This window comes from Daucus carota, chromosome 5 (assembly GCF_001625215.2).
Source record: "Daucus carota subsp. sativus chromosome 5, DH1 v3.0, whole genome shotgun sequence".
Lineage (NCBI taxonomy): Eukaryota > Viridiplantae > Streptophyta > Magnoliopsida > Apiales > Apiaceae > Daucus > Daucus carota.
In genome coordinates, this window is record NC_030385.2 from 28869275 (window position 1) to 28896787 (window position 27513).

Sequence of the window (27513 nt, forward strand, 5' to 3'; positions counted from 1 at the left end):
CATTTTGATTGGCTCCTATGTCATGATAATGGTGGACCCCCTGCAAATACACCAACCACACCAATCAAAATCTCACAAATACAAAAATTTCCGCGCATGTGCCCATGGGCACACACTGGCCAAACCGTTTTATTAAATAAAACAATTAAAAAACCACAGGAGTTGCGCACTACAGTCTACACATCAACGCTTGCGCACACAGAGAGAGGGGAAGGACGGGAGCGAAACACGGAGGTTATTGTAAGTATAGTTTCACAGATTTCAACTTGCTTCCATGGATTATCGCGAGGATCGAGCCTGACATGTTCGGAAAAGGTATTAATTTTCATCAATTCTTCGATTTCGACTTGTTTTTTATGAAAAATTGTAGGAGATATTCGCGTGTGTATGTTTTTTTTAGGTTAGGTATGATTCTACATTCATTTGTGATTATTAGATTGTATTAATTTCATAGTTCTGATTCTTTATGCAAATTATCTAATTAATTTGATTTTTATGTGTGTTATTCAAAAGTTTAGGGTCCGAATCATATTTTATAAAATTCTGGTTCTAGAGTAGAAGGCTAGCAGCATTGATGTAGTTTTGTCTGAATTTAGTTAATGCATATTTTTGTTTTAAAATTAATGTTCTGTAATGGAATCAAAATTTGTGAAGTTGTGCTTCTACAATAGAAGCATATGTATATCATGTCTTTATTAACTAGTTGATGTTGAGGTTAACGAGTTCGTATAAATTTAAGGTATAAATTATGATTTTGTAATAGGATCAAATTTTGTAAAATTGTGATTCTATAGTATGACAGTGTTTTAAAATTAAGATTCTGTAAAAGAACCAAAATTTATGGAGCAGTAAATAAATTATGATTCTGTGACAGAACCAAATTTTGTAGAATTGTGGTTCTATAGTACAAGGTGTTTTAAAACTAAGATTCCTGTAATAGAATTATAGAACCAAAATTTATGGAGCATAAATTTATATTTGTAGACTTTGATTCTGCAGTTGAAGCATTTTTTTGTATTTTTTTATTGCTGTGTGTAGATTGTGATTCTAGTATAGAAGAATAATTTCATGTATGTAGATTTTGATTCGATTGTGGAAGCATGTTTATAATGATTTTGTAGTCTAATTATATATTCGTATATTTTTAGAATTATTAAGAATATTTATACAGTGTTATGTTATGGACCTTATGGTTCTATAGTAAAAATAAATATGATTCTATAGTAGTATAAGTAGCAGAATGGTTCCATAGTAAATTCATATATTCGTATTTTCTTAGAATTTGTTAAAATATATTTGTAGTGTAATCTTATGATTCTATAGTAGAATAAATTTGATTAGTGTTTTTAAGTATTTTATTTTATGATCTTTGGGGTTTCATTATAATCGAGTCTTTTTTTTTAGATTTTCATAAGTTTGATTAGTTTAGCCAGAAGCATGTGATCGGACAAGACTTGGTAACAGATTTGATTTTGCTAAGATTTCAACTTTTTCTGCTGCTGCAGGGTATTGTAGTCTGTAGAGGTGGACTCATCATGTGTGGCACGTTGAACATAACATCTGGAGGTATTCATTTGCTCTTTGAGTCCACGGTCTTGATCCATGCCGAAGCTACTTCCTTTTCTGGCAATTACTAGACTTAATTCATCGTTGAATACAAGGATATGATACTGTATGTGGCAGCTGGTGGGAGGTGTTGGTGGCACTTCGCGAGGCGCAACAACCAGAAGAAGCTGCCATGTTCATAGTTGCTTGCCATGAATTCCAAAAGGCATCGGCATCCGGTTCTGAGTCCAACGACCATTAGGTCCAGCTGCTAAGGACCTGTGCGGCTGTGCCTCCTTTGCCAAGGTTGAACTCAGATAATGAAGATGTTATCACTGCCGGTAAATATTATGGCGAGTACCAAAGAACACTAGTGCATATATGCATGGATTCGCTGCTACTTGTTAACTCAGTAACCTGAATGAGGCCAGCGATGGTTACTGGGATTCTGAAGCAGGGTTATGTTATGGAAATTCAGTTCAAAAAGAATTCATATTTCTATAGTTTCTGATTATCTTTTTTTTAGTATAAAATTGGTGTGGAGAATTTGTTTCTCTATTGATGAATTTGGTCTCAAAATTCTCCAACCATCTATTGAAACTGATTTGTGAGATCAATTTGTCAGGTCGGAGACTTTTATTGTTGATAACTGCTCTAAAAAGAGAACTTGGCCTCGCTCAGGAATAGCTAGATAGATGTGACTGACCTCACACGTTTTCACCAGAACTCTCCGAATACTCACGGAACTCTCCAACTAGATAGATGTTAATGACCTCAAGTGTGCACTAGATTTCTCGGATACTCATCAAGCTCTCCTAATCTCCTGAGATAGTACAATTGAATTGATTTATGACCTTATTCAAACACATTCTCAGCTGCCTTAATTTTCTTTTATATATTTCTAGCAATAAGTGTTTTTTATAAAGTTATATTTTTTATATTTGATGAACACACCAGAGCCGAAATACACTAGATTGGAACTTGAAATCCTTTTAAGTTATAATATCCATTTTATTGTTCATTTTTTATTATGTATGTCATTTACGTTTAAGGTGATTTCTTTCGACATGTATGTCATTTATGAAGACCACATCTTACTGTCAAATGTTACCTGTCATATTTTTTGCAGACTCTTGAATGGTAACAGATTATCAGGCTAACCTGAGACTTAACAACTGCAGCACTTGCACCAGGGGAGCTGTACTGGCCAAATGTGACAGTCTCCTGATTAGCATCGTGAAGAAGAGGCAAGGGCAACGTTTTTACTGACTGATTTTCTATTTCAGACAAGAGGTTCTGCAACTAGCGTTCCTCATTTGAATGGAAGTTAGCCTGTGACGTTGACATGAGTCCATTATTAACTGCATCTTGGATCCCTGAAGAATTTCCATACAATTGGTGTCCAGCATTAGCATTTAAACTTCTGATTTGCGTGTATTTCAGAGGTAATTCTCCAGTTTTGGCTCGTGATTTGTTTTATTTGTGTTTTAGATCTGATTCTACATCCATGTGTTCTTATATTTGATTATACTCGTAAAATAACAATACTTGCTAAATTTATGTGTATTGATTAGCGATTTAAGGTTCTGTAATAGAACCAAATGATGTGAAGCAGTGGTTGTGAGTAGAAGCATATGTTTGTTGGTTCTATAATAGAACCAAATCATGTGAAGTCCTCGTTGTGAGCAGAAGCATATATTTATTGGTAATTTTTGTGTAAAATTGTGGTTCTAGAATAGAATCACAATTGTATTGTTTATTTCATGATTGTTTTTGTATATGAAAATAATATTATGTAATGGAACCAAATAATACGGAGTAGTGGCTGCATAGTAGAATCTTATATATATTTTGGTTCTATAATTAATCTCTGTTACTGATCATATGAGTTTTGGTTCTGTAGTAGAAGCATATATGTGTTGGTAATATAATTTCTTATTTCTTTATTAATCAAGTGTTCTGTAATAGAACCAGATTATATAAAATTTTTGACTCTAGAGTTGAAGCGTTTATGTTTTAGTTAATTATAGGACTATTTATTTGTATGGATTTAAGGTCCTATAATAGAACCAAAAATTAAGGCCCTATTAGTATAAAGAACTATTTAAGGTTCTATAATAGAACCAAAATTTACTCTAGACCTGTTTATTAGATTTGTGTAACTAGTACTAAGATAATTAGTAAATTGTCAACGCAAACTCGTAAAAAGATTGAGCGGGACTTGAAAAAGAAGAAAAGGGATGCTGGTCACATAAGAAGTGCTGAGGAACTTACTCTGACAGAGTCTGCTAATGGCACATACAGTGACCAACAAGAAGAAAAACTTAGCCCTTATAGGAAACAGAGTTGCAAGTCAATTGTTGGTTCGCAGTTTGGACAATGGCCTGAATTCTGGAAGTGATGGTTATGTTCCATGTACCGGAAAGAGAACCCTTCTCTCTTGGCTGATTGACTCATCTCAAAGTTTGAGATCCATGCAGTAAGCAAACAGCGTCAACCTTTCCCAAACATGTATCTGGAATCTGGAGTTTCTCTATGGTCTTTGTAGTGCTGATAGGGATCTGTTCTGTTCTGATGGTTGCCCATCAAATTTTCATCAAAGCTGCTCGGATATAACGATTCTCTCGGCAGGTGATTGGCATTGTCCAAATTGTACATGTAAATTTTGTGGTTTTGTGGTTGTAGCAATAATGTTGTGAAGATGAGGTTCCTGTCCCAGCAGTAGGTTAAGAGTTACCCTGATCCTAATAAGCAGTAATTTCGCTTTCAAACCTGTACTCCCCTGGAAAGTCTGGAAGACTAGATGTATGATCGTTGTGGTATCCATTATGCTAAGTAGATACTCTCTTAGAAACATATTTACTTAAGTTGTAAGAGTTATAACTTATACCCAATATTGGATTACATGTGATTGCTTTAAATACTCCGTGTCAGACACACAAATACACTTCTTTATCAACACTTGATTTCTTGATTTCCTTATTGCCAAGGGAGACGGGTATCCATTATGCTAAGCCTTGCACAGATTTTCTAGATAAATTTTTGGCTTTTTAGTTTACTACATTGTGGTGTTTCATATTCATTAACAAATTGAATATTTTAAAAAATACTCTGCAACCGAGATGTAATATGCTAATTGCTTGTCAAAATTTTCAGTGGAATGCTTGTGCAGGATCCATCTATAGGCAATGATGTGGATGTTTTATTTGATCAAGCTAGATAGGCAAGAGGTGTGGAAGGACACGGGGATCACCTCCAGCCGTCTTCAAGTTCAAGAAGACTTCTAACTGGAGAAACAATTACAACTGCTCCTTCACATCCTGAAACTGGAACGCATAAATATAACGTTCTGGACAAATGGGTTCACAATGGATGATGGTCCTTTGCGGAGGATGGATGATCCAGAAAATGCGTCCTTCTTAGAGGTATTGTAAGTTTTTCATAAAGGAATTTTATGTGTTTGTGCTTGTTTATAGCTTCTACAGTAGAATCACATGAGAATTTATATGAGTTTACGAGATCCGGCTTTTTCATCATGTATGTGTATGGATTGTTTTTTTTTTTTATCATATAGTAGGAGCAATATTTTTATTTATTTTTCATTGTTGTGTGTATATTGTAATTCCATTATAGAAGTGATATTTTTTTGTGTTAGAAGCATAAATTTATGTGTGTAGACTGTAGATGTTGATTCGACAGTAGAAGCATTTTTTGTACTTTTTTATTTTTGTGTGTAGATTGTGATTTTAGTATAGAAGAATAATTAAGGTTCTACTCGCGAAATAACAAATAACTGTTAATTTTATTTGTATTGCTTAGCGAAATTAAAGTTCTGTGATCGAACCAAATGATGTTAAGTATTTGTTGTGAGAAGAAGCATATATTTATTTTTAATTGTCGTGGAATTTTGTAAAATTGTGATTATAGCTGAAGAATCAAGTGTCCGTAGGTATAAACTATGGATCGTACAAAATTTTAAGTGCTAGTAGATTTAATTCTTTCAGTGCCTAAATACCCTCCTAAATTAAGTGTCGCGTCCTCTTATAAATTGAAAGCATATGTTGACTGTTTCTTACTTGATATGTTCTTTTATGTATCATGCAGGTACATATCTCACTGGCGATCAGTCAAGGTACATATCTTGTCCATTCTAATTTCATATGAATCAGGCCTGCTAATTGTTTTTTCTCCTGGTTTAGTTCAGACATTTATAGTGAAATTTCTCTTTATATTCAACCTTTTGCTTTGTGGAATTAAGATTTTATAATAGAACCAAAATTTATGGAGCAGTAGATAAATTATGATTCTGTAACTGAACGAAATTTTATAGAAATGTGGCTGTATAGTACAAGGTGTTTTAAAACAAAGATTCTGTAATAGAACCAAAATTTATGGAGCTTACAAAATTTTATAAAAATTGTGATTCTATAGTAAGAGGTGTTCTTGAAATTAAGATTCTGTAAGAACCAAAATTTATGGAGCAGTAGATAAATTATGATTCTGTAAGGGAACCAAATTTTGTAGAATTGTGATTTTGTAAGGTGTTAAATTCTATGATTCTATAGTAGAATAAACTTGATTTCGTGCATGCTTTTTGTGTTCTACAGTGGAAGAATTATTTCTTATGTTGTTAAGTATGTCCCTAAACCCCATGAATTTTTAAATTAAAAAAAAATAACTATTTAATTTATGTATTTTATATTTTAGTATTTTGATGTGGGATAGCCACTGGAATTCATAGGTCTAATACGATCTTTTGGGTTTCATTATATCCAAGTCTTGATTTTTCAGATTTTTATAAGTTTAGTTAGTTTAGCCAGATGCAATTGATCGAACAAGGCTTAGTAACAGATTTGATTTCCCTCTTGATATTGTATGTTTAACGTCACTGTCCGAAAATTCAGCTCGAACTATTATTAGTTAGAGTATCTCACTAGCTCATACTCTCTGATATGCAGTCACACAGCGAGTCACAACAGTATTTTCAAAGCTACTGATACTTTAACTTTGCAAGCAAGATTCAGAGTGTGCTTTTTTCCCTGATACTAGAATATTATTAATTGGCTGCCTCATGTTGTTTGCTAATTCTCAGATTTTATGAATATTATAAGAAGCAAAACATTGTATCTAGGTCCACTTTTGTGGCCAAATGTCATGCTTTGGCTTCAGCTGCTTGTAAAGTTACTTGGCTTGTATGCCGTCTACAAGAACTTGGTGTCGCAGTTCTGACCCTGGTTGTTACGTCGGTAAGTCGAGTCGAGTCGACTGGACTCTCCAGCAAGTCGAGTCGAGACTAGTCGTAGACTAGTCGACACTAGTCGACAAGGTATGAAATCAATAATATATATTATATATACATATATTTATATGTGTGTTCTAAGTTCTAACTTCTAAATTCTCACTTCTTATCGATGCATAAACAGCCTCGTTCAATGCATTAGCCATTCTGCAAATTAAACAAAGCTACTGTAATTGTGTGTGTGTGTGCGCTGGGCAACTAGTGACTACCAAGTACAGAGTGTGCAAGTGTGTGTAATAACAGAGTGTGCAAGTGTGTGTAATAACAGAGTGTCTGTAAGTGTAAGTAATAACAGAGTGCGCAAGTAATAACATATTACACAAAGCTACTGTAACTCTGTAAGTGTTTGTGTGTATAACTGTATATATATAACTGTGTTTGTGTGTGTGTGTGTATAACTGTGTGTGTGTGTAAGAGGAGAGGATGAAGAGTTTACGTGGAAAGAAGAAGAGATCAAAGGGAATCGGAGTTGGAATCGATTCAAACAAAGTTATAAGCGACTGAGACGGCTTGGAATCGACTGGAGGCTGCTGGTCTTTTGTTTTTAGGTTTTAATACAACTGGGTTTTTGTTTTTTTTGAATTTAAACACCAGTTGACCGACTGGGTCTTCCAGTTGACCCGACTAGTCGACCCAGTCGACCAGTCTGTCATAAGTCGCGCGAAATACTTACATCTGCCTAGTCGACCAGTCCAGTCGAGCCTGCACACCGACTGCGACTAGTCGCGACTAGTCGAGCGACTCAACAACAATGGTTCTGACACTCATTATTCTTTATTATGATATCAGCCAACTAGCAAAAAATCTCATATTTGATGAGTACTATACGAAATACATCGAAATGAGTACTTGGTGTAATATTAGAAGTGCTTATATATTATGTGTATCAATTTTCATTTCTTTCTTTCTTTTGCTATTATATCAGAGGAGAATGGAGGCTCATTTTTGCAGCTTCTTCGGATAAACTTGTCCATATATTGACTTGATTGATCCAATCCTCCTATTTGGTATTGACTTGCCATGGAACTAATAACAAAATTATTGTTCAACTCTTGCAGTTTGGTCGGCTGTCAAAATCAGTTTAAATGATCAACAAAATTATCTTAACAACTGGAATAAAGGATGAGATCCTCACTTTGTGTCTGAGTGCCCTGCTGCTCATCGCTCTTCATGGTCTGAAATTCCTAGAAGTTCAGATCTCTATGGTCAGACTTCACCTGGAAAAGTTTCCTTTAGTGAGAATTGAGGCGGCGTGGCAGACACAGTGGCTCTGCTTTCAGTTCCAACAAATCTTGTGTCCATGTGAATCTGAACTCGTGCACATCAAGAGCAAGTCCACGCTGATCGATCCACTAGAGCAAAATGACAGTTTTAAAAGAATCATGAAGTCTGGTGGATGTTTCAGAGGAAGAAAGTGATGGTCATGATGACGATCCTTACGTGGAGGAAGATTTTCCAAAGGAGTTTAAAATGATCAAGTTTAGTAAGTGGGCTGTCATTCAGTTTTTTTGCATGATTTTGATTATCGCTGCTTTGGATTGTAGTCGTTTTGTTAATATTTTTTACAAGAGCAAATTGCGAGGACTTGAATTGTGGAAATGGAGCTTATTGTTTTTGTCTTTGTTATGTAGGAGACTGGTTGCAGGTTGGGTCATTCGGGTGTGGTGTTTTTTGTTGAGCTTAATTGTATGTTGCGCAGACGTGTACACTTATTTTGTTTATGGCTTAAGGCATGCTGTCAGGAATTTTATTTGGTTGGCTTTGATTTTGATTTCCTAGAGATTCGTGTTGGTTGATCATGGTAAGGTCTTAAGTTACATGACTAAAGCTTGGGTTTATTTCTTGGTGGGGACTTTGATATGTTTGTAAAGACACTGTTTGTTAAGGTTCTAGCTTCATCATTTCATGTTAGCAGTTTCTTAGATCGAATTCAGGATGCATTGTTTGATCAGTATGTGATTGAGACCCTCTCAGCGTCACCATTAGTCGAGCATCATCTAGAGCCGGTAGAAGAGGATCAGATCATGGCTGCGGTTCGTCACTTGCAGAATGCTGGCGCTACTGTACATCAGGAGTTTTAGCATTGTAGCACCATCAGGAGTGTGGTAGTGTATTAGTTCCTGATGAGCTCATCAGGAGCACCAGGAGTTAAACAAGAGTATAGCTCAAAATTGTCTTTATGTAAAGTTGTAAAGTTGATTTATGTGTAGTTAGGATATACAGCAGTGGTTTTGAGACGTCAATAATAAAAGTTTCTTGCTTCTTTCTGAAAACTAACTTGTCACCATTTTTTTAATCATAAAAATTTTCAAGCTTATTTATTATTTATTTAATATAATTTGGAATTTTTTTTCATGCAGATTTCTATAGAATTTCTGTGTAAATTAAAAAATTCTATTATAGAATGGACTAGTTTGGTTCTACACTAGAATCAATTCTTGAAATTATAATATATTTTAAACTGTAAATTATTATTCTGTAGTAACATCGTATTCATACAAGAATTAAAAATAAAACATTGAAAAAAATATTAGATTTTGTTATATATTCTACACTAAAATCATAATTCTTTTAAACTCCTGTATCAAATATTATCATGGTTCTACAATAAAATCAATTTTCAAATTTGTACTATAAAATAAAAACTATTATAAACTAAGGGGTCGTTTGGTTCGAGGAGTGGTATCGGGTTGGAATGAGGAATCGGGTTAAGCTGGTATGGGTTTGAGGTATCATATCTGATATCATGTGTTTGGTTGAGTGCTGGAATCAATATATACAATTTTTGTAAAAAATAAGTTATTAATTTATATTAATTAAAAATATTAATAAAATTATTATTGTCATATATTTTTGCATCATTGATTTAATTTTGTATCAAATATTAATATTTCATTACTTAGATAGAAACAAAAAAATAAAAAATAAATCCATCTCATACCCACCTCCCCACTTGGGTATCAAAAACCCATACCTTGGGGGTTTAAGGTATGGGTTTCAGATTCTGTTTTTCCCAACCAAACATCAGGTATGGGTTTGAAATGAACAAACCCCATACCTGATTCTAGAAACCCATGAACCAAACGACCCCTAACTAATTAATCAGATTCTACTATAGAATTAAATATCTGATAATAGTAATGATTTTTAGCAGCATAAGTAACCGGTTGTATCAATTTACATCTAACATTATTTTATTTATCAATTTCTAATTTTTTTTAACCAACAGCAACATCGAGAAAAGAAATGTTGAATTACTGGGTCGACTCTTATTTCATGAAAAAACGAGAGCAAACCTGGAATTAAATAAAATGTCGTGACGGATTGTGACGGATTTTTCTAGTACCCAACAATCAACCCTTAATTTGAAGTAAGGAATAACACAAAAGCAATTTACTCAATTATCAACCGATCTACTATATCTATTATGGGTCCAGGTCCCCAGCAATCGGTTGCTGGGGGACCTTTATCCAACACACCATTTTTGAGCCGTCCGATGGGCCAATCAAGGGCCACGATTTAAAAACCGTCCAGCGCTTTTTTACCGCTGGACGTCTACCGTCCAGCGCTAAAAAACCGCTGGACGAGTGACTATTTTTTACACGTCCAGCGCTAAAAAAACGCTGGACGGTTTGAGACACATATATAAGCTCGAAACACAAACATAACGTTACAGACATTTGAAATACAGAGGAGCGAGCGAGCGAGTTGTTTGAATCAAAATCTTCCCACTGCGATCACCCATTCTTCGATCGAATCTTCATCTTCCCACTGCATATCTGTAGAAGTTAATTGGATAATCTCACCCATTCTTCGATCGAACCAGCTAGTTGGATTGAAGGCGGTGGAGTCGAAGTTTATCGGGTAATCTCACCCCTTCAACCTCGTATCTATTTCTAAATGTTCATACATCCGACACACACATCTTCCTGTTACGGCCACTTTGTTGAATTTCACTTCATACATTGTTCTTTTGTCGATTTGGGTCAGGGGTCTAAAACACCTATAATGTGTGACTTCATCCCCTAATGTCAATTGATCTTTATCCTTCTCGACAAAGTATTTAGAGGCTTCCACCAATTGAACTTGAAATTGGCGAAACATCTCCTTGGTATATATGGAAGCCCCGTCTTGTTCCAAAGCCGTCTTCAACCTCAAGTAACGGGTTTTATTCTTCGTATCATTGTCCTCCTCCTTCTCCCGCATAAATTGTCTTTCAATTGCTTTTTGTGCATTCTCAACAAATTGCTTCAATCCTGTACTAGAACTAACATAGCTATCAAAGAATGCATTCATTCCCTCGCTCCTCGATGTCGTGGTCTGACCCGCAGAGAATGTACTCTTAGTATAGGCCGAGATCCATTTCTCCTTCAACAAATACAATCCTTGCAACCATGAATGATCTTTCAAATCATACTTCACCACTAAATCTTTCCACCTCTCCTCAAAAATATCCTCCGTCAGTGAATGGTATATGCATTGGTTGAAATCTACTTTGAATGTTCCCGGATGCTTAATATAAAGGGTGTTCAATTTTTCGGGGAACTTCTGGCTTATATGCCAAGAACACAACAAATGTCGGGTTTGGGGTAGTATGGATGCAATTGCCCCCGCCATAGCTTGATCTTGGTCCGTGATTATAGCGTTCGGGTGTTTATCGCCAACCGCTTCAAGCCATGTTCTTAGCACCCATTCGAAACTACTTTTTACTTCATCCCTCATGAGTGCAAATCCAAAAAGAACAGATTGGTAATGATGATTGACCCCTGTAAAAGGCACAAATGGCATGGCATACCTATTCGTTCGGTATGTCGTATCAAAAGCAACAACATCTCCAAAATTACTATAGGCCATCAAACATTTAGGATCCACCCATACTAGATTTTTCAAACGGTTTTCTCCATCCACTTGAGTTTTCACAAAAAACTTCCCACCGCCTTCCTCTTTAAGACGACTTAACAAATCCAAACCCGCTTGAGCATCACTCACTTGTATCTTTTTCTTCCGCTCATCCCGCACTACATTCCTAATATTTTGGCTACCAAAACCAACATTACTTACTCCACCTTGCATATTGCTAAAAAGACTCATGGTTTGGCTAGGGCGAATACCCGACACATTTAACACATTTATAAGATTTCTTGCCGCACTCGTCACATGTCTTTCCCGTTGAATCAAAGTCATCTTACTAGGAGATACAAGATCATGATTGTGTTCTAATTCAACGGTTGTCAACTCCCAATAATCTTTTTTCTTCTTTTTCACCACAAACATCCTAACCTTACAACCACTTCTAGGAAGTTTGTCCCGACGACGTGTGCCCTTACTACTGCCTACACATACTTCTTCATCCACCACATTTTTGTCTTGATTTTCACCCGCGAGTCTACAAACAAACATTCGGGCATATATTTCATCAACTTTTGCCCGTTTCTTTGTTTGTTGTATTTTCACCGCAAACCCATTCTTAAGGGCATATGACCTAATAAATCTATCTGCGTCATCTAAATTATCAAATCTCTGATTCAAATACGGGACTTCCATGTTTTTATTTCTTTCATTCTCATCAATAAATTTATTATCCACTCCTTTATCATCACTCTCTACGTTCTCATCAACCTCATCATCACTACTAACAACATTTCGATCATCAATACAATCTTCATCAACACTAACATATTCTTTATCATCAACATTTTCATCATCTTTTAAATCAATAAACACACGATCTACAACACTATCAACCTTAACAACATCATCTACATCTACGTAATCCTTATTATCAACTTTTTTAACTCTTTTTCTTGGAACAAAATCCTCGAACAAAGAATCCGCCATAACAACAACAACACAAACGAAGCAAACAAACAACTAGATTAGAGTTAGAAATTACCACAATCTTGAGTATGCACTTGCTTCTTTAGCTCCAAAGATTATGCACTTACCAAAAACCCTAACTCTCCAAATTTTTAAGCTCCTCGATCTTTTTTCTAACACTAACCTAAAGTGACCTAAGTACGCGGGTATATGATCATTTCTCTGTGTTTCCAGCGCTTTTTTAGCGCTGGACAAGTGAAAATATCAAACTCCTCCAGCGCTTTTTTAGCGCTGGACGTGTAAAAAATAGTCACTCGTCCAGCGGTTTTTTAGCGCTGGACGGTAGACTTCCAGCGGTAAAAAAGCGCTGGACGGTTTTTAAATCGTAGCCCTTGGTCGAGCCATCGGACGGCTCAAACGCCGTGTGTTGGATAAAGGTCCCCCAGCAACCGATTGCTGGGACCTGGACCCATCTATTATAGGAGAACATCACTTTTTCCTGAGTAAATTAATTCAAATTTAAAAGTCAGTATTACCCTTCCAAGCCTAAATCCTGTTGTTCAAATTGTATCAAGCCTAATTAAAATGACAGTGATACCCCTCCCACCCTGAAAACACCCCTTTCCCGATGCTGGCCTAGCGTGGATATGCTTCAACCCTCCCCTCTTTTCTCAATTTCAGAAATCTATGTTACGTCGGAGAAGAGTTCTGCGACTCAGTGCGTCTGCCCCTCAGCTCCCTGACGCCATAAACCCTATCAAACACTGGGTCCATGAATATAAGACTGTTTATGGAGGGTCAGGTATGTCGTGTTGATCGAGTGTCTGGATCAGTTTGGTTTATGTTATGTGCCGTTGATTGTGTTCTTTCTTGTATTTTTATATGTTATTCTCTATTCTTGTAAAAGGATACTGTGGATGTGGAAATCAGCCTTTCCCTGTACCATTCACTCTTCAAAATATGATTCGTAGACCATTTCTTAATGGCGATTAATCACTATTATACCTCAATCTGAAGCTCAAATTGAGGTATGTGTTGTGATCAATTTAGCTTTATTTCCATATGAGTTATTCATTATAATTTATTTGTATGTATATGTATGGGTATTGCGATTTGTAACGATTTTATTTGATGGGGTTTTATTAATGTGCGTCTACTCTGTTCTGTAGGGTGAAGAGTGGAAATCTTCTTCTCTTGTTTGGAAGATTTGTATTGCAAGTATTTGGATACGTGGTGAGACTAGAATTGACCCCCTTTTGCAATTTGTTGTTTCTGTTAGAAATTAGCATCTCTATTTTTGCAAAAAAATGACTTATTTGGGATACTATATTTGTGTGAAGTGAAGTGTTTCTGCATAAAATCACCATTTGATTTAAGGGAGGAGGATTCTGACGATACAGTGAAACATTTTACAAACATTCCAAATTGAATCGATGTAAAGAAGATCCAATTCACTTGCACAGTTCATCGAACATGTAGGGTGAACCCATTTGATAGGGTCACTATGATTGTGTCTGATAGTGCCACTATGCTTATTGTATAGCATTGTGTCGTGAGTGACTCGGGGTTTACATAGATGTGTTTGAGTGGTGAGTAGTATATGTCATATGCATTCAGTTGATATGAGAGATTTTATTGATTTATTTAAAAATTTATACATCGTTTGATGTATGACTCTCATAATCGGAAAATCTGAAGTCATCTGAGATGGAAGATCTAGGGAAATTAGCAAATGGGAGGTATATAACTATATGTGATTCAAAATGTGGCATTTGTCACAGTGGTTGTGTTAAAAGTCTGTGTATGTTTACTCGCATATCTGTTATAAAACACTTTTGGCTCTTTTGATGATATATGTTAGCAAAAAAGGTTGGAGGTGGGAGGTTCATCGACCCACGATGAAGTTGAGGACATTGAAGATCATTTATTGGTGAGGCATAGGAGTAGACGAATGTCTTCTGGTTCTGTTGACTCTGGCACAGAAATTCGAGACAATGAAGGTAGCCCCCGCCAACATATCCACAACACGATACTGGTATTGATCATCCTCAGCACCATGAAACTGACATCGGTTTGGAGGAGGTAAATTTTAAGTTTCCTTTATACTGAAGGAATTTGAAGATTATACTTGCATCATAATTTCGATCTTTATGCTTGCAATTTATATTTATGAAAGTGGGGAGGAATCTCTTCATTGGAACATGATGAGGCTGTAATGCTTGAGGCTGCTATTTTTGGTGGAATTCCAGAAGGGAGTTCGTATCATGTACCATATGCACCACATCAGTACATGCAGAATGGTTTCGATGGATCTGGAACTTATGCTAGGCCGGCGCCTCCTCCACCATCGCCTTCTCTAACTGCTCAGCGCTTGATACGAGAACAGCAGGTTTGCTTCTTCTTCTTTTTTTTTGAATCAGTGACAGAGACTAAAGACATTGATTTTGATTAATCATAATTTTCTTCTATTCTATGCTATGCTTGCAGGATGATGAATATCTTGCGTCACTGCAAGCTGATCGAGAAAAAGAGTTTAAGGCCAGGGAAGAAGCTGAGGTACGTCTCATTGAGGAGCAAGCAGCCAGAGAAGCTGCACTTGTGGTGGAAAGACAACAGGCGGAAGAATTGCAGAGAAAATTGCAGGAAGAACAGGTAAAGCTCATAAATATTTTAGGCTTGGCTCAAGCAACAAGTGGTAGTAGTTAGAAGTTGTTTATTGTTGAAGGGAAAATATGTGTGGATACTGTCTACCGTGTACATTATCTTACTGTTCTGTGTAATTAATTTAGCATAAAAACCTATATCTACATGTGCAAGGATGTGTGTGCTTTGGTCTTTAAATTGTGCAGATAATGTAATGAATTAGATTTGCGAGCACTCTGTATTACTTACCTCTGTTATTTTTGAACTACTTGTTCATAATTTAGCCAAGTTGCTCCCTTACCGTGGGGAACATCGCTGAAGTTCTGAAAGTATCTTTATCTGCAAGAAGCTTGTCAAGGAGACTTAATTGCTTCTTTGTGAATGCTATTCTTGAGTCACATTCATGCTTATATTTTCTCAAGTCTTTTTTCCTCTTTATTTTATTTTATTTTTAATTTCTTATTTACAGGAAATGGAAAGACAATTGGCAGCAAAAGAAGCTTGTCTTCCTAATGAACCATCTCCAGATGATGAAACTTTTATAACCTTTCTTGTTCGAATGCCTGATGGCAGCCGCAGAGGTCGCAGATTTCTCAAGTCCCACAGACTGCAGGTACATATCATATGCTTCAAGTGGCTGGCAGTTATCCACTCATCGAGCTTATCCCTAAATATTATGTAATTAAAAAATTGCCAATGTTTTATACTCCCTCAGTCTCAATTTATAAGTTCATTTTGAACACGCATACTAAGAAAAAAGTTGGTTGAATATAATTTTATCTCATGTACAATTAATTAGTGCATTGATAAGTGAGAATATAGTTGAGTTTCAAAAAAATCACAATAAATATAGAGATTTAGTGCATTGAGAAATGAGAATAATGTTGAGTTTAAAAAAAGTCACAATAAATATATAGATAAATTTGTATTGAAAGAAGATAGGGACAAGTATTTTGGGACAATTTTTTTTTTTCCAAAATGGACCTATAAATTGAGACGGAGGGAATGTTATCGTAACGGTCCGAATAAATGGCCACCTGGAAAGGAATCGGGCAGAGGGGAGACAATCAAAGGTGTGCAGAAAACTTGATTTCGCTGCCAAGAATTCAATTGTAGAAAACATGAGTTACAGAAGGTGAGGGGGCAAGATAGGTGCTCAAAGTTTATCAATTTCTCAGTATAGTTGATGAATGTATCTTTGGCGCTGATGAGTTCTTTTGTGTTTTAATATCAGTAACATGCAATTTAGGACCAAGTAATATAACTCAGTTTAAGGAGACAATTTTATGCCCTAAACTGCATGATTAATTATGGGGGGACCATACTCTGGATTATTGGAACATAAAGTGTATATTTACTCGTATTAGTTGACAAACAACTAGGAGGGCATTACTGCTGACCTACTTTTGACGTCTAAACTAATTAATCATCAGGGTCTTGGTTCCACAAAAGTTTTACACATTGATATGCTGTTACGTCGAGAAAGACTTATATGAATCTAAAAGTCTGCGTTGTGTTTTTGTACACCTTTTACCATGAATTAATGCACCACTTCCTATGTATATGCATATACAAAGCATTTTTGTAATTTTGTGGTTCCTTTATCCCATATATATTCTTAGCATTCTATTATTCCCTTCTAATGTTGTAATTACTTATTATTATAGTGGACATGTCCTCTCTAAGACATGATTCCCACACCCATACTGTGGAACCTATAATTACATATGAAGACTTTGTGAATGACATATATAGAAGTTGATAAATTAGTTACAGCACATATTTTTTTTATCTCTAACAATTCTTCAGTTGCAAAATAACAATACGGCTATTATGTCTGAGTATAATTCGACAAGAGTATTTTTCTCTCTAATCTGATATTATATATTGCCCTCTGCAGTTTTATGCCCACCCATATTGGCGCTGAAACAGATCTTCGTTTTGTTTATTGTGCAAGTAAGAATATGATGATGGATGCTGCTGTCTGTTTTGATCGAACAAGAATATTGCTAGATGTTGTTTGAAATAAACTCATCGTACCTAATGTTTTCAGCGGCCATATGTTCCATGCTGGAAGATTGGAGTGGTATGGATAGAGAGAAAGCCAAAGAATACATAATAAGTTGTCAGGTAATAAAATTAATTATCAATAGTCTTTGCCTTTCTCTGGCTCTCGACGGAAACAATGTAACAATATACCTAATTATATGCCAGTTGTTATATCTTCTCACAGTGACTCCTGTACTTGCAGTATCTTTTCGACTATATTGATGTTGGTCGACAGGTCAAGCCTGGCACTTACAGATTGGTATTCTCGATCTGCCCTCTCTACATCTCTCTCTCTCTCTCTGAAACGCTTATAAGATTTTCTATTGTTTTGAGTAGTAAAAATACGAGGAGTCTTTTTTATTTGGTAATAAATAGTTGAATCATGTTTAATGTTTGGGAATTAGTGTATTCATTTATTTAGTTTATCTAGGACTCATAGATTATTAAATAAATAGTTTACTTATAAGAAAGCCTAATTGTTATGGGACTTAGTCCGTTAGGTTATTTATTAGGACTTATATTCCCTGTATAAGCAATGTAGTCCCCCACATATCATAGTAAACTTTATTTTTGAAATATTGATCGAATATTAAATTAGGCCCTAATATTTGGTTTGATCCTTGCCTAAGTCCTGCAGCAACTGAGATATTAAAAGTATGCAATATATGTTACTTTCAGCACTGACTTTCCGTAGCTGAGGATGGAAATTGGGGAGTTCTAGATTCTTTTATGATGCTATCCTATTGAGAGAATTAAGTTTAGGACTTTACAGTTGTGTAACGTAACTTTTTACATATCTATCTGCATATCCTAGACTTGAAACCAATTAAGAAGAGTGAGCAGACATACTCTCAGTTTGTATGATTATATAATAATTTGTGTGATTAAGTAGATCATTATATCATACGGTGGCTTTATTTGTAATTTTTTATCTGGTATGAAAATAAACCAGGAGGAGAAGTATTATTGCAAGTGGACGCGAGGTTGGGCAACTTAACACTGGTGGTGGTATGCAGGTGCAGTTCTTCACTATTGTTGTTGTAGTTTCATTTTGATAAAGTCTGAACAATCTATGTTTGTTTTTTCTTAATAAACTGAAGTACCTGGTGTCCGAATGTTAAAACTTTAAATTACAAAATATTATAATTTTAATTATTGTTGCTTGTGATTAAGCAAGCAGCCCCCCGCCCTAAAAAAAAAGTATAGATTTGCATATTTCAGACTAATACTGAGAAGTGATATCCTTAAAAATGTGTTTTCCTTTTTATCTAATTATTTGGCATACTATGCTAACACTATTTAGGCGTTAATGAATTTTCCACGGAGAGTTTTATTATTCTCTTAAATAGAATAAAGATCAGTGCAAGTTGTAGCATAAATGTATGAATTTATATAGGTTTATTACTGGCAATATGATTAATCCTGCCAAACTTTGTTTCATACATTCGAGGAATCTGTGTTTCTTAAGATCTTTAATTAGCCGAGTTAACAGATAAGTTCATTAATTTGAAACTCCAGTTTAATTCAAAACGTATTTACGCCAGATTACTTTGGTTTGTATGAGTTGTGGTTGATCTTTAGTTTAGGCATACCTGAAGGTGATGTATTCTAATTGGGAACATTGACTCCAGAGCTCCACAGTCTACTGCAAGCTCTTTTTCAAGTTTTGATATCTCTGCACTAATGTTGCCAAAGTCTTCACTTTTTTAAACTTTCTTATATGGCTTCGTTTTTTAAGGGAGCACAGCTTAAGTGGTTCTTTCCCTCAAACTTAGATTGATTAAAATTGGTGACAAATCGAAATATTAAATTAAGAAACATGACTTAGTACGTGTAGCATCTTTTAGTATGATTGTTTTCCTGCCAGGCATTAAGTACACAGTCACATTAATGTGCTCACATTGCTTCAATACCCTCCAAGTAACTTCATTCAGTAGAAAAATACAAGGACTTATCCAAGACAAGATGGGTACATGTTCAAGTTTTCATTTTGCCATGTGATCATATCAAACAGTACAATATTTGAGGAAAAAGTGCAGAGGATACCAGAAGTTGCAATAACATTGAAAGAGATAACAGAAGCTATTTATTTCAGCTCCTGCAGATATTAGTGCAAGAAACACGAGTAATTCCACTTCTAAAAAAAAACAGGTGATAAAAATGAGGAAATGTAGTGTTGGAGCTTTAAGGACTACTTAGAACCCTCCAGCATTTGCGCACAACATTGGACGGTGGTCCACCACATTGGTTTTCCTAGTCGGAGTGCTCTTCCACACGAGAAGACTCTCCTCTTTTGCTCTTTTTAACAGGTTTCCTATTTCAAGCACATCCTTATTGTATTACGAGTCTATGAAACTCTCGTTTTGAGAAAAACCGGTCACTTATCAGAAGGATGACATTTGTTTGTGCGTTTTTTTGCATGCATACATTATTAATAAAGAGTTTCTTATAAAAATTGCAGGTCTTGATGGATTTGGAATTAGACTTTATTTGCAATATCAAAGGCTTGGGCAGTAGGTTCATTAGCACTCTCAAGTCTGCTCGGTACAAGTCTAGGGTTCAAGATCTGTGGAGGCTATTTAAATTATGTAAATTACCATTTCTAAATAATTTAATAATGTTATTGAGTATTGCCAAATGCTAACAATTATTCTTATTTCTTTTTTTCCCTTCAAAGGAATTTTGATATATGGTGCTTGCATATTCTTATTGATGACTGGACACCATTTCCGGGTCCCTTCATCTCTGTATTACATAAGCACAACATATTCATTTTTTTGTCCTAATTGTGTGACGTTAATGAGTAGGGTTATTATAGTCAGTTAAAGACTTTTCTATGATAATGGTACCATGTTAGTAGGTCAATACCTGCTACCACTTTGCTTCTTCTATCTCTTATAGCTCAGAATTGGTGAAACTGGTTGAAAGAACAGTTAGATTGGAGAACCAGCGCTCGCCAAAAAGGCCAATATATCTTGTTGGAGAATCTTTTGGAGATGCTTAACACTAGCCGTCGCTACCTGAAAGCTGGAACCCTGATATCGATCTTGTGTTGATTTTGGCTAATCCATGTGAGAAATTTGTTCCTTAATAACACTATCATCATATTATATTGTATAGTGATCCTTTCTTGATACTTTTGTTAAAAGTGGTATATTTGACAGCCACATCATTCAAAAAGTCCCAGTTTCAACCTCCTTCACCTCCATTAAATGTAATATTTTTGCTGAGCCTTATGACAAGTCTATCTCTGCTCTAGATTCCAAAAATTACTATTATCCTTAATATTAGAGATTATGGAATTCTCAGATATGACACATGAAATTATAATTTTCCCGTCATTTCTCGGCAATAATGTCAAGGTTTATTTTAGAACAATGAACGTAAATGTATATTTAATACATCATACTTTCAATGAATTATTTCACATCTCCAAAATATTCTGACCCAAAAAAATTAAAAACTCGCAATCTTCCACCTATATAAGGACAAAAAAGTACAAATCTCTTAAACATAGATTCATTTGAATGTGGTACTTTTTTTTTTTTGAAACCAATTTGAATGTGATACTTAATGATGAACGACAGACCATGGAGTCATACTCACTTTTAAGAATTTTTTTTGTTTCAAAATACTTATCCACTTCAACTTTCAATGCAAAATCATATTTCCAAAGTCAATTCTACACCACATATATCTTATTTATATTTCCTAGATCAATCTCACTCCACATATTTTGATCATTTAATGCAATTAATTTGTGTACAAACACTTTTCTTAAACTGTGTGATTTTTATAAAGTGAACATCTAATTTGAAACGGAAGAAATAACTTTTACCTCGAAAATGAAGCCACCAAAACTTCTGTGTTTGAAAATATATTTATATTCATTTTATTCATGCTCTACACACTCTCGAGAACATTGTTCTAACTTATTGGTAAAAAAAAATTGTCCTTCAATAAATAAGTTCAAAGATGAAAAATAGAGGATAAATAAAGAGTAACTTTTTTAATATAGCGTGATAATACATCTTCTTTCTTGGATGATACTTTTGCCTTGTATATATTCTTTCCCGTGCAAAACTTCTTCTATTTAGCATACTTATACTTGTGTACAGTAAAAGTTATACGAGTTTTATACGAGGCCCGTGCCTTGCACGGGCACTAATGCTAGTTTAATTTAAACGACAAACTAACCATCAGTCAATTTAATTTCAAATATAAATAAATCATCCTAAAATCCAAATATAAACCGCAAATATTAACGATTGTTAATTTATTTTATTACACTGGTTCTTCAGCTTTAGGGGCTCACGGCCCTAAAGCCTCGACCCCTTTAGGGTTTAGGCTTGAGGGATTAGTGCCTGTAAACCCTCCATCCTAAACCCTAACCGTTATATTCAAAAAAGAGAATATTAACACGAAAGATAATTGGTTCCATTATGGAAACAAAACATTAAAACAACACTATGCTTATATGTTAATTTAGTTCTATAATTGATAAAAAATAGAATCCAAGATATAATCTCGAAAATAATTGGTTCCATCATGAAAGCAAAACATTAAAACAACCCTATGCATATATGTTAATTTGATTCTATAGTAATTTCAAGTAGTATATTTTTACCTTAATAATTAGTAATTAAGAAGTGTTACTAGATATCCTAATTTCTTTGTAAACTAGAATAGCATTAGAAAAAATAGAAAATATTATTGCACTAAAAAATGTGGCTAAAATATATTAGCATTATAGTTTAGATCATATAATACCAATATGATTCTGTGATGGAACCACTTAATTAAATTTGATTCTATAACAGAACCCACGCTCTTTTTAGTTCAACCAGTTTGATTCCACATGAAAATATGAAAAGAAACTAATCAAATGATAGCCAATATGGTATAGCAGATGCGGGCTAAATAGCAGCAAAACTGATGTTTTTTTTTTTTGCTAAAAGCAAAACTGATGTTGTTCTCACTGTTGCTGCTACTTTGTTCATATTTGTTCATATCTCATACGCCTCAGGCCCTCAGCTGCTTCTTCCTCAGGAGCTACACGAAACATTAAACGAGTTGCTACTAAAATCATGTGATTAACCAAAATTAGATGTGTTCAACAACAGAGATTATAAAACTAGAAATGCAAATGAATCTTACTGTCTTACCTAGACACACTGTCGAAGGGAAAAATCGACTCCATCAAATTTTGCAGGAGTCAATAAAACTATAAAAAATTAGTTATATACAAAATGATTAGATAGTCAAGGATATGTGAAGACCCTATATAGGAAACCTGCTTGCATCTTTCAAAGGGATGCAAAAATAAGCAACTATAACACATTTTTTATATAAGCATCTAGCCTAAAAGCAGCGTAATATAACAAAACTTGATAATGTAGTCTGCATCAAGCATGTTGATAGCTGACAAGTGCTCGCATCAATAGATACAACATCTATAAAAATATATTTACAGTATGGCTCTAAACACAATTTACACACACCTCACTACAGATACCTCCTCGCAATCAGACGGCTAGACATTAATTACCGTTAAGTCTTTCCAAATTAAGTCTAACGAAAAAACTTCTTATTTCAATTACAATTTACCATCAAATGGAAAAGTGATACAAGCAAATCAGACTACTAAGATAAATGATGGTCTGACTTAAGAACAAATTTGATAAAAAAAAAACTATCTCTTTGCATTCAAACATCTCTTTGTCATGATATATCACTTGCAATAAATTTACCTGACAATCTGTTGCTGCACCACCAAGACTGAAGCTGGTCTGTTAATTTCCGCAGATGCCAAAATGTCACCTACTGCCCCCTAGCTCTGGTATATCATTCCATTGCGACAGACCTGCTAAGAGCGGTGAATGCTCTCCTGTGGTGTCTGAGTGTCTCCCAACCAGTATCAAATCAAAGGAATCCACCATTGAATTCACTATCAGAGCAGTCTCTCCGCCATCACTAGTAGTCTCTTCTCTATAAACTATATTGCTCTGTTTCCTCCATCACTAGTAGTCTCTTCTCTATAAACTATATTGCTCTGTTTCCTCCATCACTAGTAGTCTCTTCTCTATAAACTATATTGCTCTGTTTTCTGCTCAGTATCTTTGTCTCCCTTAAGATTTCTCTGTCAAGAACAGCGTCCCAGTTCTCTTCACTCACTTCAGAGGGAACAAGCCTAATGACACTCAACTGAATTCTATGTCGCGAAAGAGTGTGTCCAGAGGAAATCTTTTGACCCATTCCGTGATTGATTATGAGTGGCGTGGCTTGGCCAACAAGTTCCACCAGGTTAAGCACATAGGTCTGTGTGGGAGCTTCTCTGGAACTTGAAGCTTATAAAAGCTTCATAGCTGCTATGGCATCATCAGATCTCTGGGAGCAGACCAATTTTGAGCTGGTAATTGTTAGGAGTGCTTAGAATGCTTCTTTTTTCATAGCCTCTATATATTCATGAGTAATCATACAGGCCTTTCATGGAGAGGTGTGCAGCTGCTGCTAGTAAAGGCCATCAACATCATTACTAAGGAAAAGGTTTCACCAAAGGAAAAGGTTTCACTGTCTATATTCTAAAGAAGATGCAAGGAAATTAACATTTAATACAAACAACAAAAAAATTTATGAAGAGCACGGATTGGTCGAACTGCAACTTCCAAATAAGGCAACCCTTGATTGATCTCATCTAACCTCGGCTCAGATTTCCCTATAAAATCACCTAAATTTTTAAATTTCTCTAAGCTAAACTTCAACGAATTCTTAGCAGCTATCAATTTTTAAAAAACAATACAAAACACCCTCCTTGATTCACAATACTTAAATAAAACCCCCCAACCATAAACAACCAAAAACCCACAAAAATGACATTTTTACCATTTTTACCAACACGAATAGGAAAACTATCACCATTTCACCATCAACAACAACAGCCCCATCCAACAAACATGACATGTGACCCAGATATATAAACTATTGACAATGCACAAACATCAAACCAAGGACCACAGTTAATAAGCGTGTCCCTAATCAAATCCATCTACATTATTTAATTAAATGTAGTATTTTACTTTATCATCAATAGTATCAAACTTTGTGAGCAGGATTCCGTCTAAACTAAATATAATTATCATTCTGCAGTAGCATCAAAACTACAAATAGCACAAATATGAATATACCGTAGAATCAAAATAACATATCGTAAGCATTTAAGCACAAAAATATGATTCTATAATAGAATCATTAAAAACAAGCATGATCTTAATTAAAATCAACATTTATATATCATTCAACAATAGAATCGAAACTAAAAATAGTGTAATCATAATGCAATTAAATTATAATTTCTAGGTACGTAATCTATCAAGTGTCCACACTTAAAAAGTAGGCTCTCACATTTGCAGCCCCGTTTAAACTATAAATTATTCTACATTAGAACCATAAATTGTAGAACCTAAAACAAGATATTAACAAATGGAGAGATTTATTAAAAATCATTCTAGAGGAACAACACACAATGAAAAAACGATTAATGCATATTGAAATTGAATGTTTTGATTCTATAACAGAATCAAGCAAAATATGTATTCTAAAGAATATTTGTTAATCAAAATTTCAAATTGATGAACGTTCGCTAAATCGAACCTGACAACGACTGAAAGAACCACAGAGCTGAACTTGATTGGACAAACACTGAGCTTGATTGGAGGAAGACGCCGTCCTGTATTTGCAATTACAATTGAATGATGAGAAAGCGAACGCACCACATAGATTAACAAGATTAACAGGAGGGAGAGGTCCGGCGAGAGGTTGGTGAGAGATATCGGCGAGAGAGAGGTTCAGTGAGAGAGATCAGTCAGCGAGATTGGAGAGAGAGATTCATTGTACGTATCTACGACCTATCAAATAATTATTTTTCAATAAAATTTTAACTTTTTTTATTATGGTTTAATATTAACCATAGGATGTTATTTAGATCTAACAGCTGGGATTAATGGAGAGGGTTCTCCACGAAACTCCATATAAGATTAGTGGACAAATGTGACAAGTCAAATATGAATCAACAGAGTGCATATAAATGACGACCAAGGTCCCAGGCATCCCCATTGCAGAATCAGATAATATAATTGATAAAATGGGGAGATGCTGCACTTTCAGCGTGTGAATTATTATCAGAATGTAAACAACACATTTAAAACTAGACATTCAGTTTTTTTCTTAATGATACTAGCTTTATAACCCGTGCGAGGCACGTGCATGCTCTAAACATTTCTATATTTAAGTTTATGCGGTGTTTTTGTATGTTTTGAAAATGTAATGCAGAAACATGCAAAAAACATCTATCAAAGTGGATTAAAAAGGATCACCACAAACCATTTGCCTGGATGATGCCTCCAAAAAGAAAATAAGCGGAGAACTGATGATATTATATATGTAACACTCCAGTCCCACATTGAGAAGAGTGGGAATATTTGTTCAGTTTATAAGCATAAGTATTACTCCCTCTGTCCCATTTAATTCTATACGTTTCTTTTTAACTGCTCGACACGCATTTCAATGCTTTTATAAAGTATAGTTCTGTAACTTATTTTTGAGATTTTCTTTTTCTGTATAAAAATATAACATCCAAACTTTAATTCAGAAAAGAAAAATTTTAAAAATAAATTGCACAACTACACTTTGCAGGAGCATTAAAGTCCGTGCCGCGTCCCCGTCCCCCAATGTATACTACTCAGGGGGACGGAGGGAGTACTACTAATTGCACCAACAAATCATGATCTTTTGGGGGCCTGTGGTGGGCTTGTAAATTACCCAAGTTGTTGCAATTGGGCCTGTTTATTTCGGCTTATTTTTGGATTTGGATTCGGATTTCGGGACTTGACCTGATTTTCGAAAAAGATTCGGGATTTGACCCGGTTGTCACAATATACTATACTATGAAATAAACTTATTGACAATTAAACTCCAACTACACATTCATGCATATGAAAATTCATTGAACAGCTACTCATTATTGTAATACATGCATATGAAAATTTATGGAACAGCTACTCATTATTGTAATTATGTGTGCATAGTCTTTTTGACAAAATAACTTGTTTAATCTATTAAGATATATGATAACTACTTTATATAAATTCTTTACTAATCATAACATATAATAACAGTTGCTTAACTACATCATATCAATTCTTTGTTCATTCTTTGGTTTCAGTGCATTAACTTAATGAATTAGATAAATTCTTTAGTAATCATAACATATCACTTAAGTTGCCTAACTACATTAGATCAATTCTTTACTGATCATAACATATAATTCAAGTTGCCTTAATCTTAACTAAATCAAATTAGCATGATCAGAACTTTTAACATTCATGCATGAAACCCTTAACATTCATGCATATGGAAATTCATAAAACAATTAGTCATTATTGTAATATTATGTGTGCATAGTCTTTTTGACAAGACACAGTAACTTAATTTATTCAAAAATACGATAACTACATTAGATAAATTCTTTACTAATCATAACATATAACTCGAGTTGTTTAACTCATTAGATCAATTCTTTATAAATCATAACATATAACTCGAGTTGTCTGTAACTACCGTATAGTGGTTCACTCTTTGTTCAGAGTGCATTAGTTTGATGAATTAGATAAATTCTAACTAATCATAACATATAACTCGAGTTGCTTAAAATCAATTCTTTACTAATCATAACCTATAACTTGAGTTGCCTAACCGTATATTGGTTCACTCTTTGCTTTGAATGCACTAACTTGGTGAATTCCTCGCAAAGAATATTTTTATTTTGAATATGTAGTTATTCGTAATTAATAATGTATAATGATTGATGAAATGAATGATATTTATGAGTATTTTACAAATATTTTAAGGACACATTCATTCAAAAGTATTATTTTACAATAATGTATTACATATTATTATTAATAAATATTATTCATGTATTTATTAGTAATTATCAATGTATAATAATTGATGAATTGATCTAATGTTAACTGAATTACTATTGTTAGTATTTGTAATAATTAATAACATATATTAAATATGTTGTTATTAGTAGTTAATAATGTATAATGATTTATGAGATGATCTAATAATAAATAAATTACTCTCTCTGTTTTTTTTTA

The 27513-nt window shown here is 34.6% G+C and overlaps 2 protein-coding genes and 2 long non-coding RNA genes across 31 annotated transcripts; 2 read left to right on the forward strand and 2 right to left on the reverse strand.

Moving 5' to 3' along the window:
* The first annotated feature begins 114 nt into the window (after positions 1-114).
* Positions 115-9117, forward strand: LOC108223347 (uncharacterized). 12 transcript variants are annotated; one of them, XR_010292086.1, is made up of 7 exons: positions 115-315; positions 1506-1566; positions 1684-1886; positions 2675-2990; positions 4702-4970; positions 5650-8327; positions 8476-9117. It is a non-coding gene; the product is annotated as an uncharacterized LOC108223347 (long non-coding RNA). The 12 variants fall into 12 exon arrangements; XR_001807187.2 differs by having other exon boundaries at positions 125-315; positions 1506-1886; positions 5650-5677; positions 6504-8327; XR_010292084.1 differs by having other exon boundaries at positions 127-315; positions 1506-1886; positions 5650-5677; positions 6638-8327.
* Positions 9118-10714: 1597 nt separating this feature from the next.
* LOC135152846 (protein FAR1-RELATED SEQUENCE 5-like) lies at positions 10715-12682 on the reverse strand. The gene has a single exon (XM_064093970.1). It carries the CDS (start codon positions 12680-12682, stop codon positions 10715-10717), a length of 1968 nt encoding a protein of 655 aa, XP_063950040.1.
* Positions 12683-13242: 560 nt separating this feature from the next.
* LOC108223515 (plant UBX domain-containing protein 8) lies at positions 13243-20041 on the forward strand. 15 transcript variants are annotated; one of them, XR_010292080.1, is made up of 12 exons: positions 13244-13463; positions 13569-13689; positions 13831-13894; positions 14523-14743; positions 14838-15050; positions 15149-15313; positions 15774-16439; positions 17205-17260; positions 17358-17434; positions 17556-17612; positions 18306-18369; positions 19449-20041. XR_010292080.1 is itself a non-coding variant. In XM_064093423.1 (10 exons), exons 5-9 carry the CDS (start codon positions 14877-14879, stop codon positions 18348-18350), a joined length of 585 nt encoding a protein of 194 aa, XP_063949493.1. In that variant the 5' UTR covers positions 13243-13463; positions 13569-13689; positions 13831-13894; positions 14523-14743; positions 14838-14876; the 3' UTR covers positions 18351-18369; positions 19221-20041. The 15 variants fall into 15 exon arrangements, 11 of the variants coding, with proteins under 11 accessions (XP_063949493.1, XP_063949494.1, XP_017253305.1 ...); XR_010292079.1 differs by having other exon boundaries at positions 18306-20041; XR_010292081.1 differs by having other exon boundaries at positions 13249-13463; positions 15774-15917; positions 18306-20041.
* Positions 20042-22141: 2100 nt separating this feature from the next.
* Positions 22142-26107, reverse strand: LOC108220136 (uncharacterized). Of its 3 annotated transcripts, XR_001806685.2 has the most exons (4): positions 25004-25306; positions 23104-23860; positions 22519-22577; positions 22142-22405 (listed from the first exon to the last, which is right to left on the reverse strand). It is a non-coding gene; the product is annotated as an uncharacterized LOC108220136 (long non-coding RNA). The 3 variants fall into 3 exon arrangements; XR_001806686.2 differs by lacking the exon at positions 22519-22577 and having other exon boundaries at positions 25004-25298; XR_010292408.1 differs by lacking the exons at positions 22142-22405; positions 22519-22577 and having other exon boundaries at positions 22741-23860; positions 25004-26107.
* Positions 26108-27513: the final 1406 nt, after the last annotated feature.

Coding starts and splice junctions, on each gene's coding strand:
- LOC135152846 (XM_064093970.1), bottom strand. CDS start 12,682: ATGGCGGATTCTTTGTTCGAGGATTTTGTTCCAAGAAAAAGAGTTAAA.
- LOC108223515 (XM_064093422.1), top strand. CDS start 14,877: ATGCTTGAGGCTGCTATTTTTGGTGGAATTCCAGAAGGGAGTTCGTAT. Junction 15,051..15,148: donor GCTTGATACGAGAACAGCAG/GTTTGCTTCTTC, acceptor CTATGCTTGCAG/GATGATGAATATCTTGCGTC. Junction 15,314..15,773: donor GAAAATTGCAGGAAGAACAG/GTAAAGCTCATA, acceptor TCTTATTTACAG/GAAATGGAAAGACAATTGGC.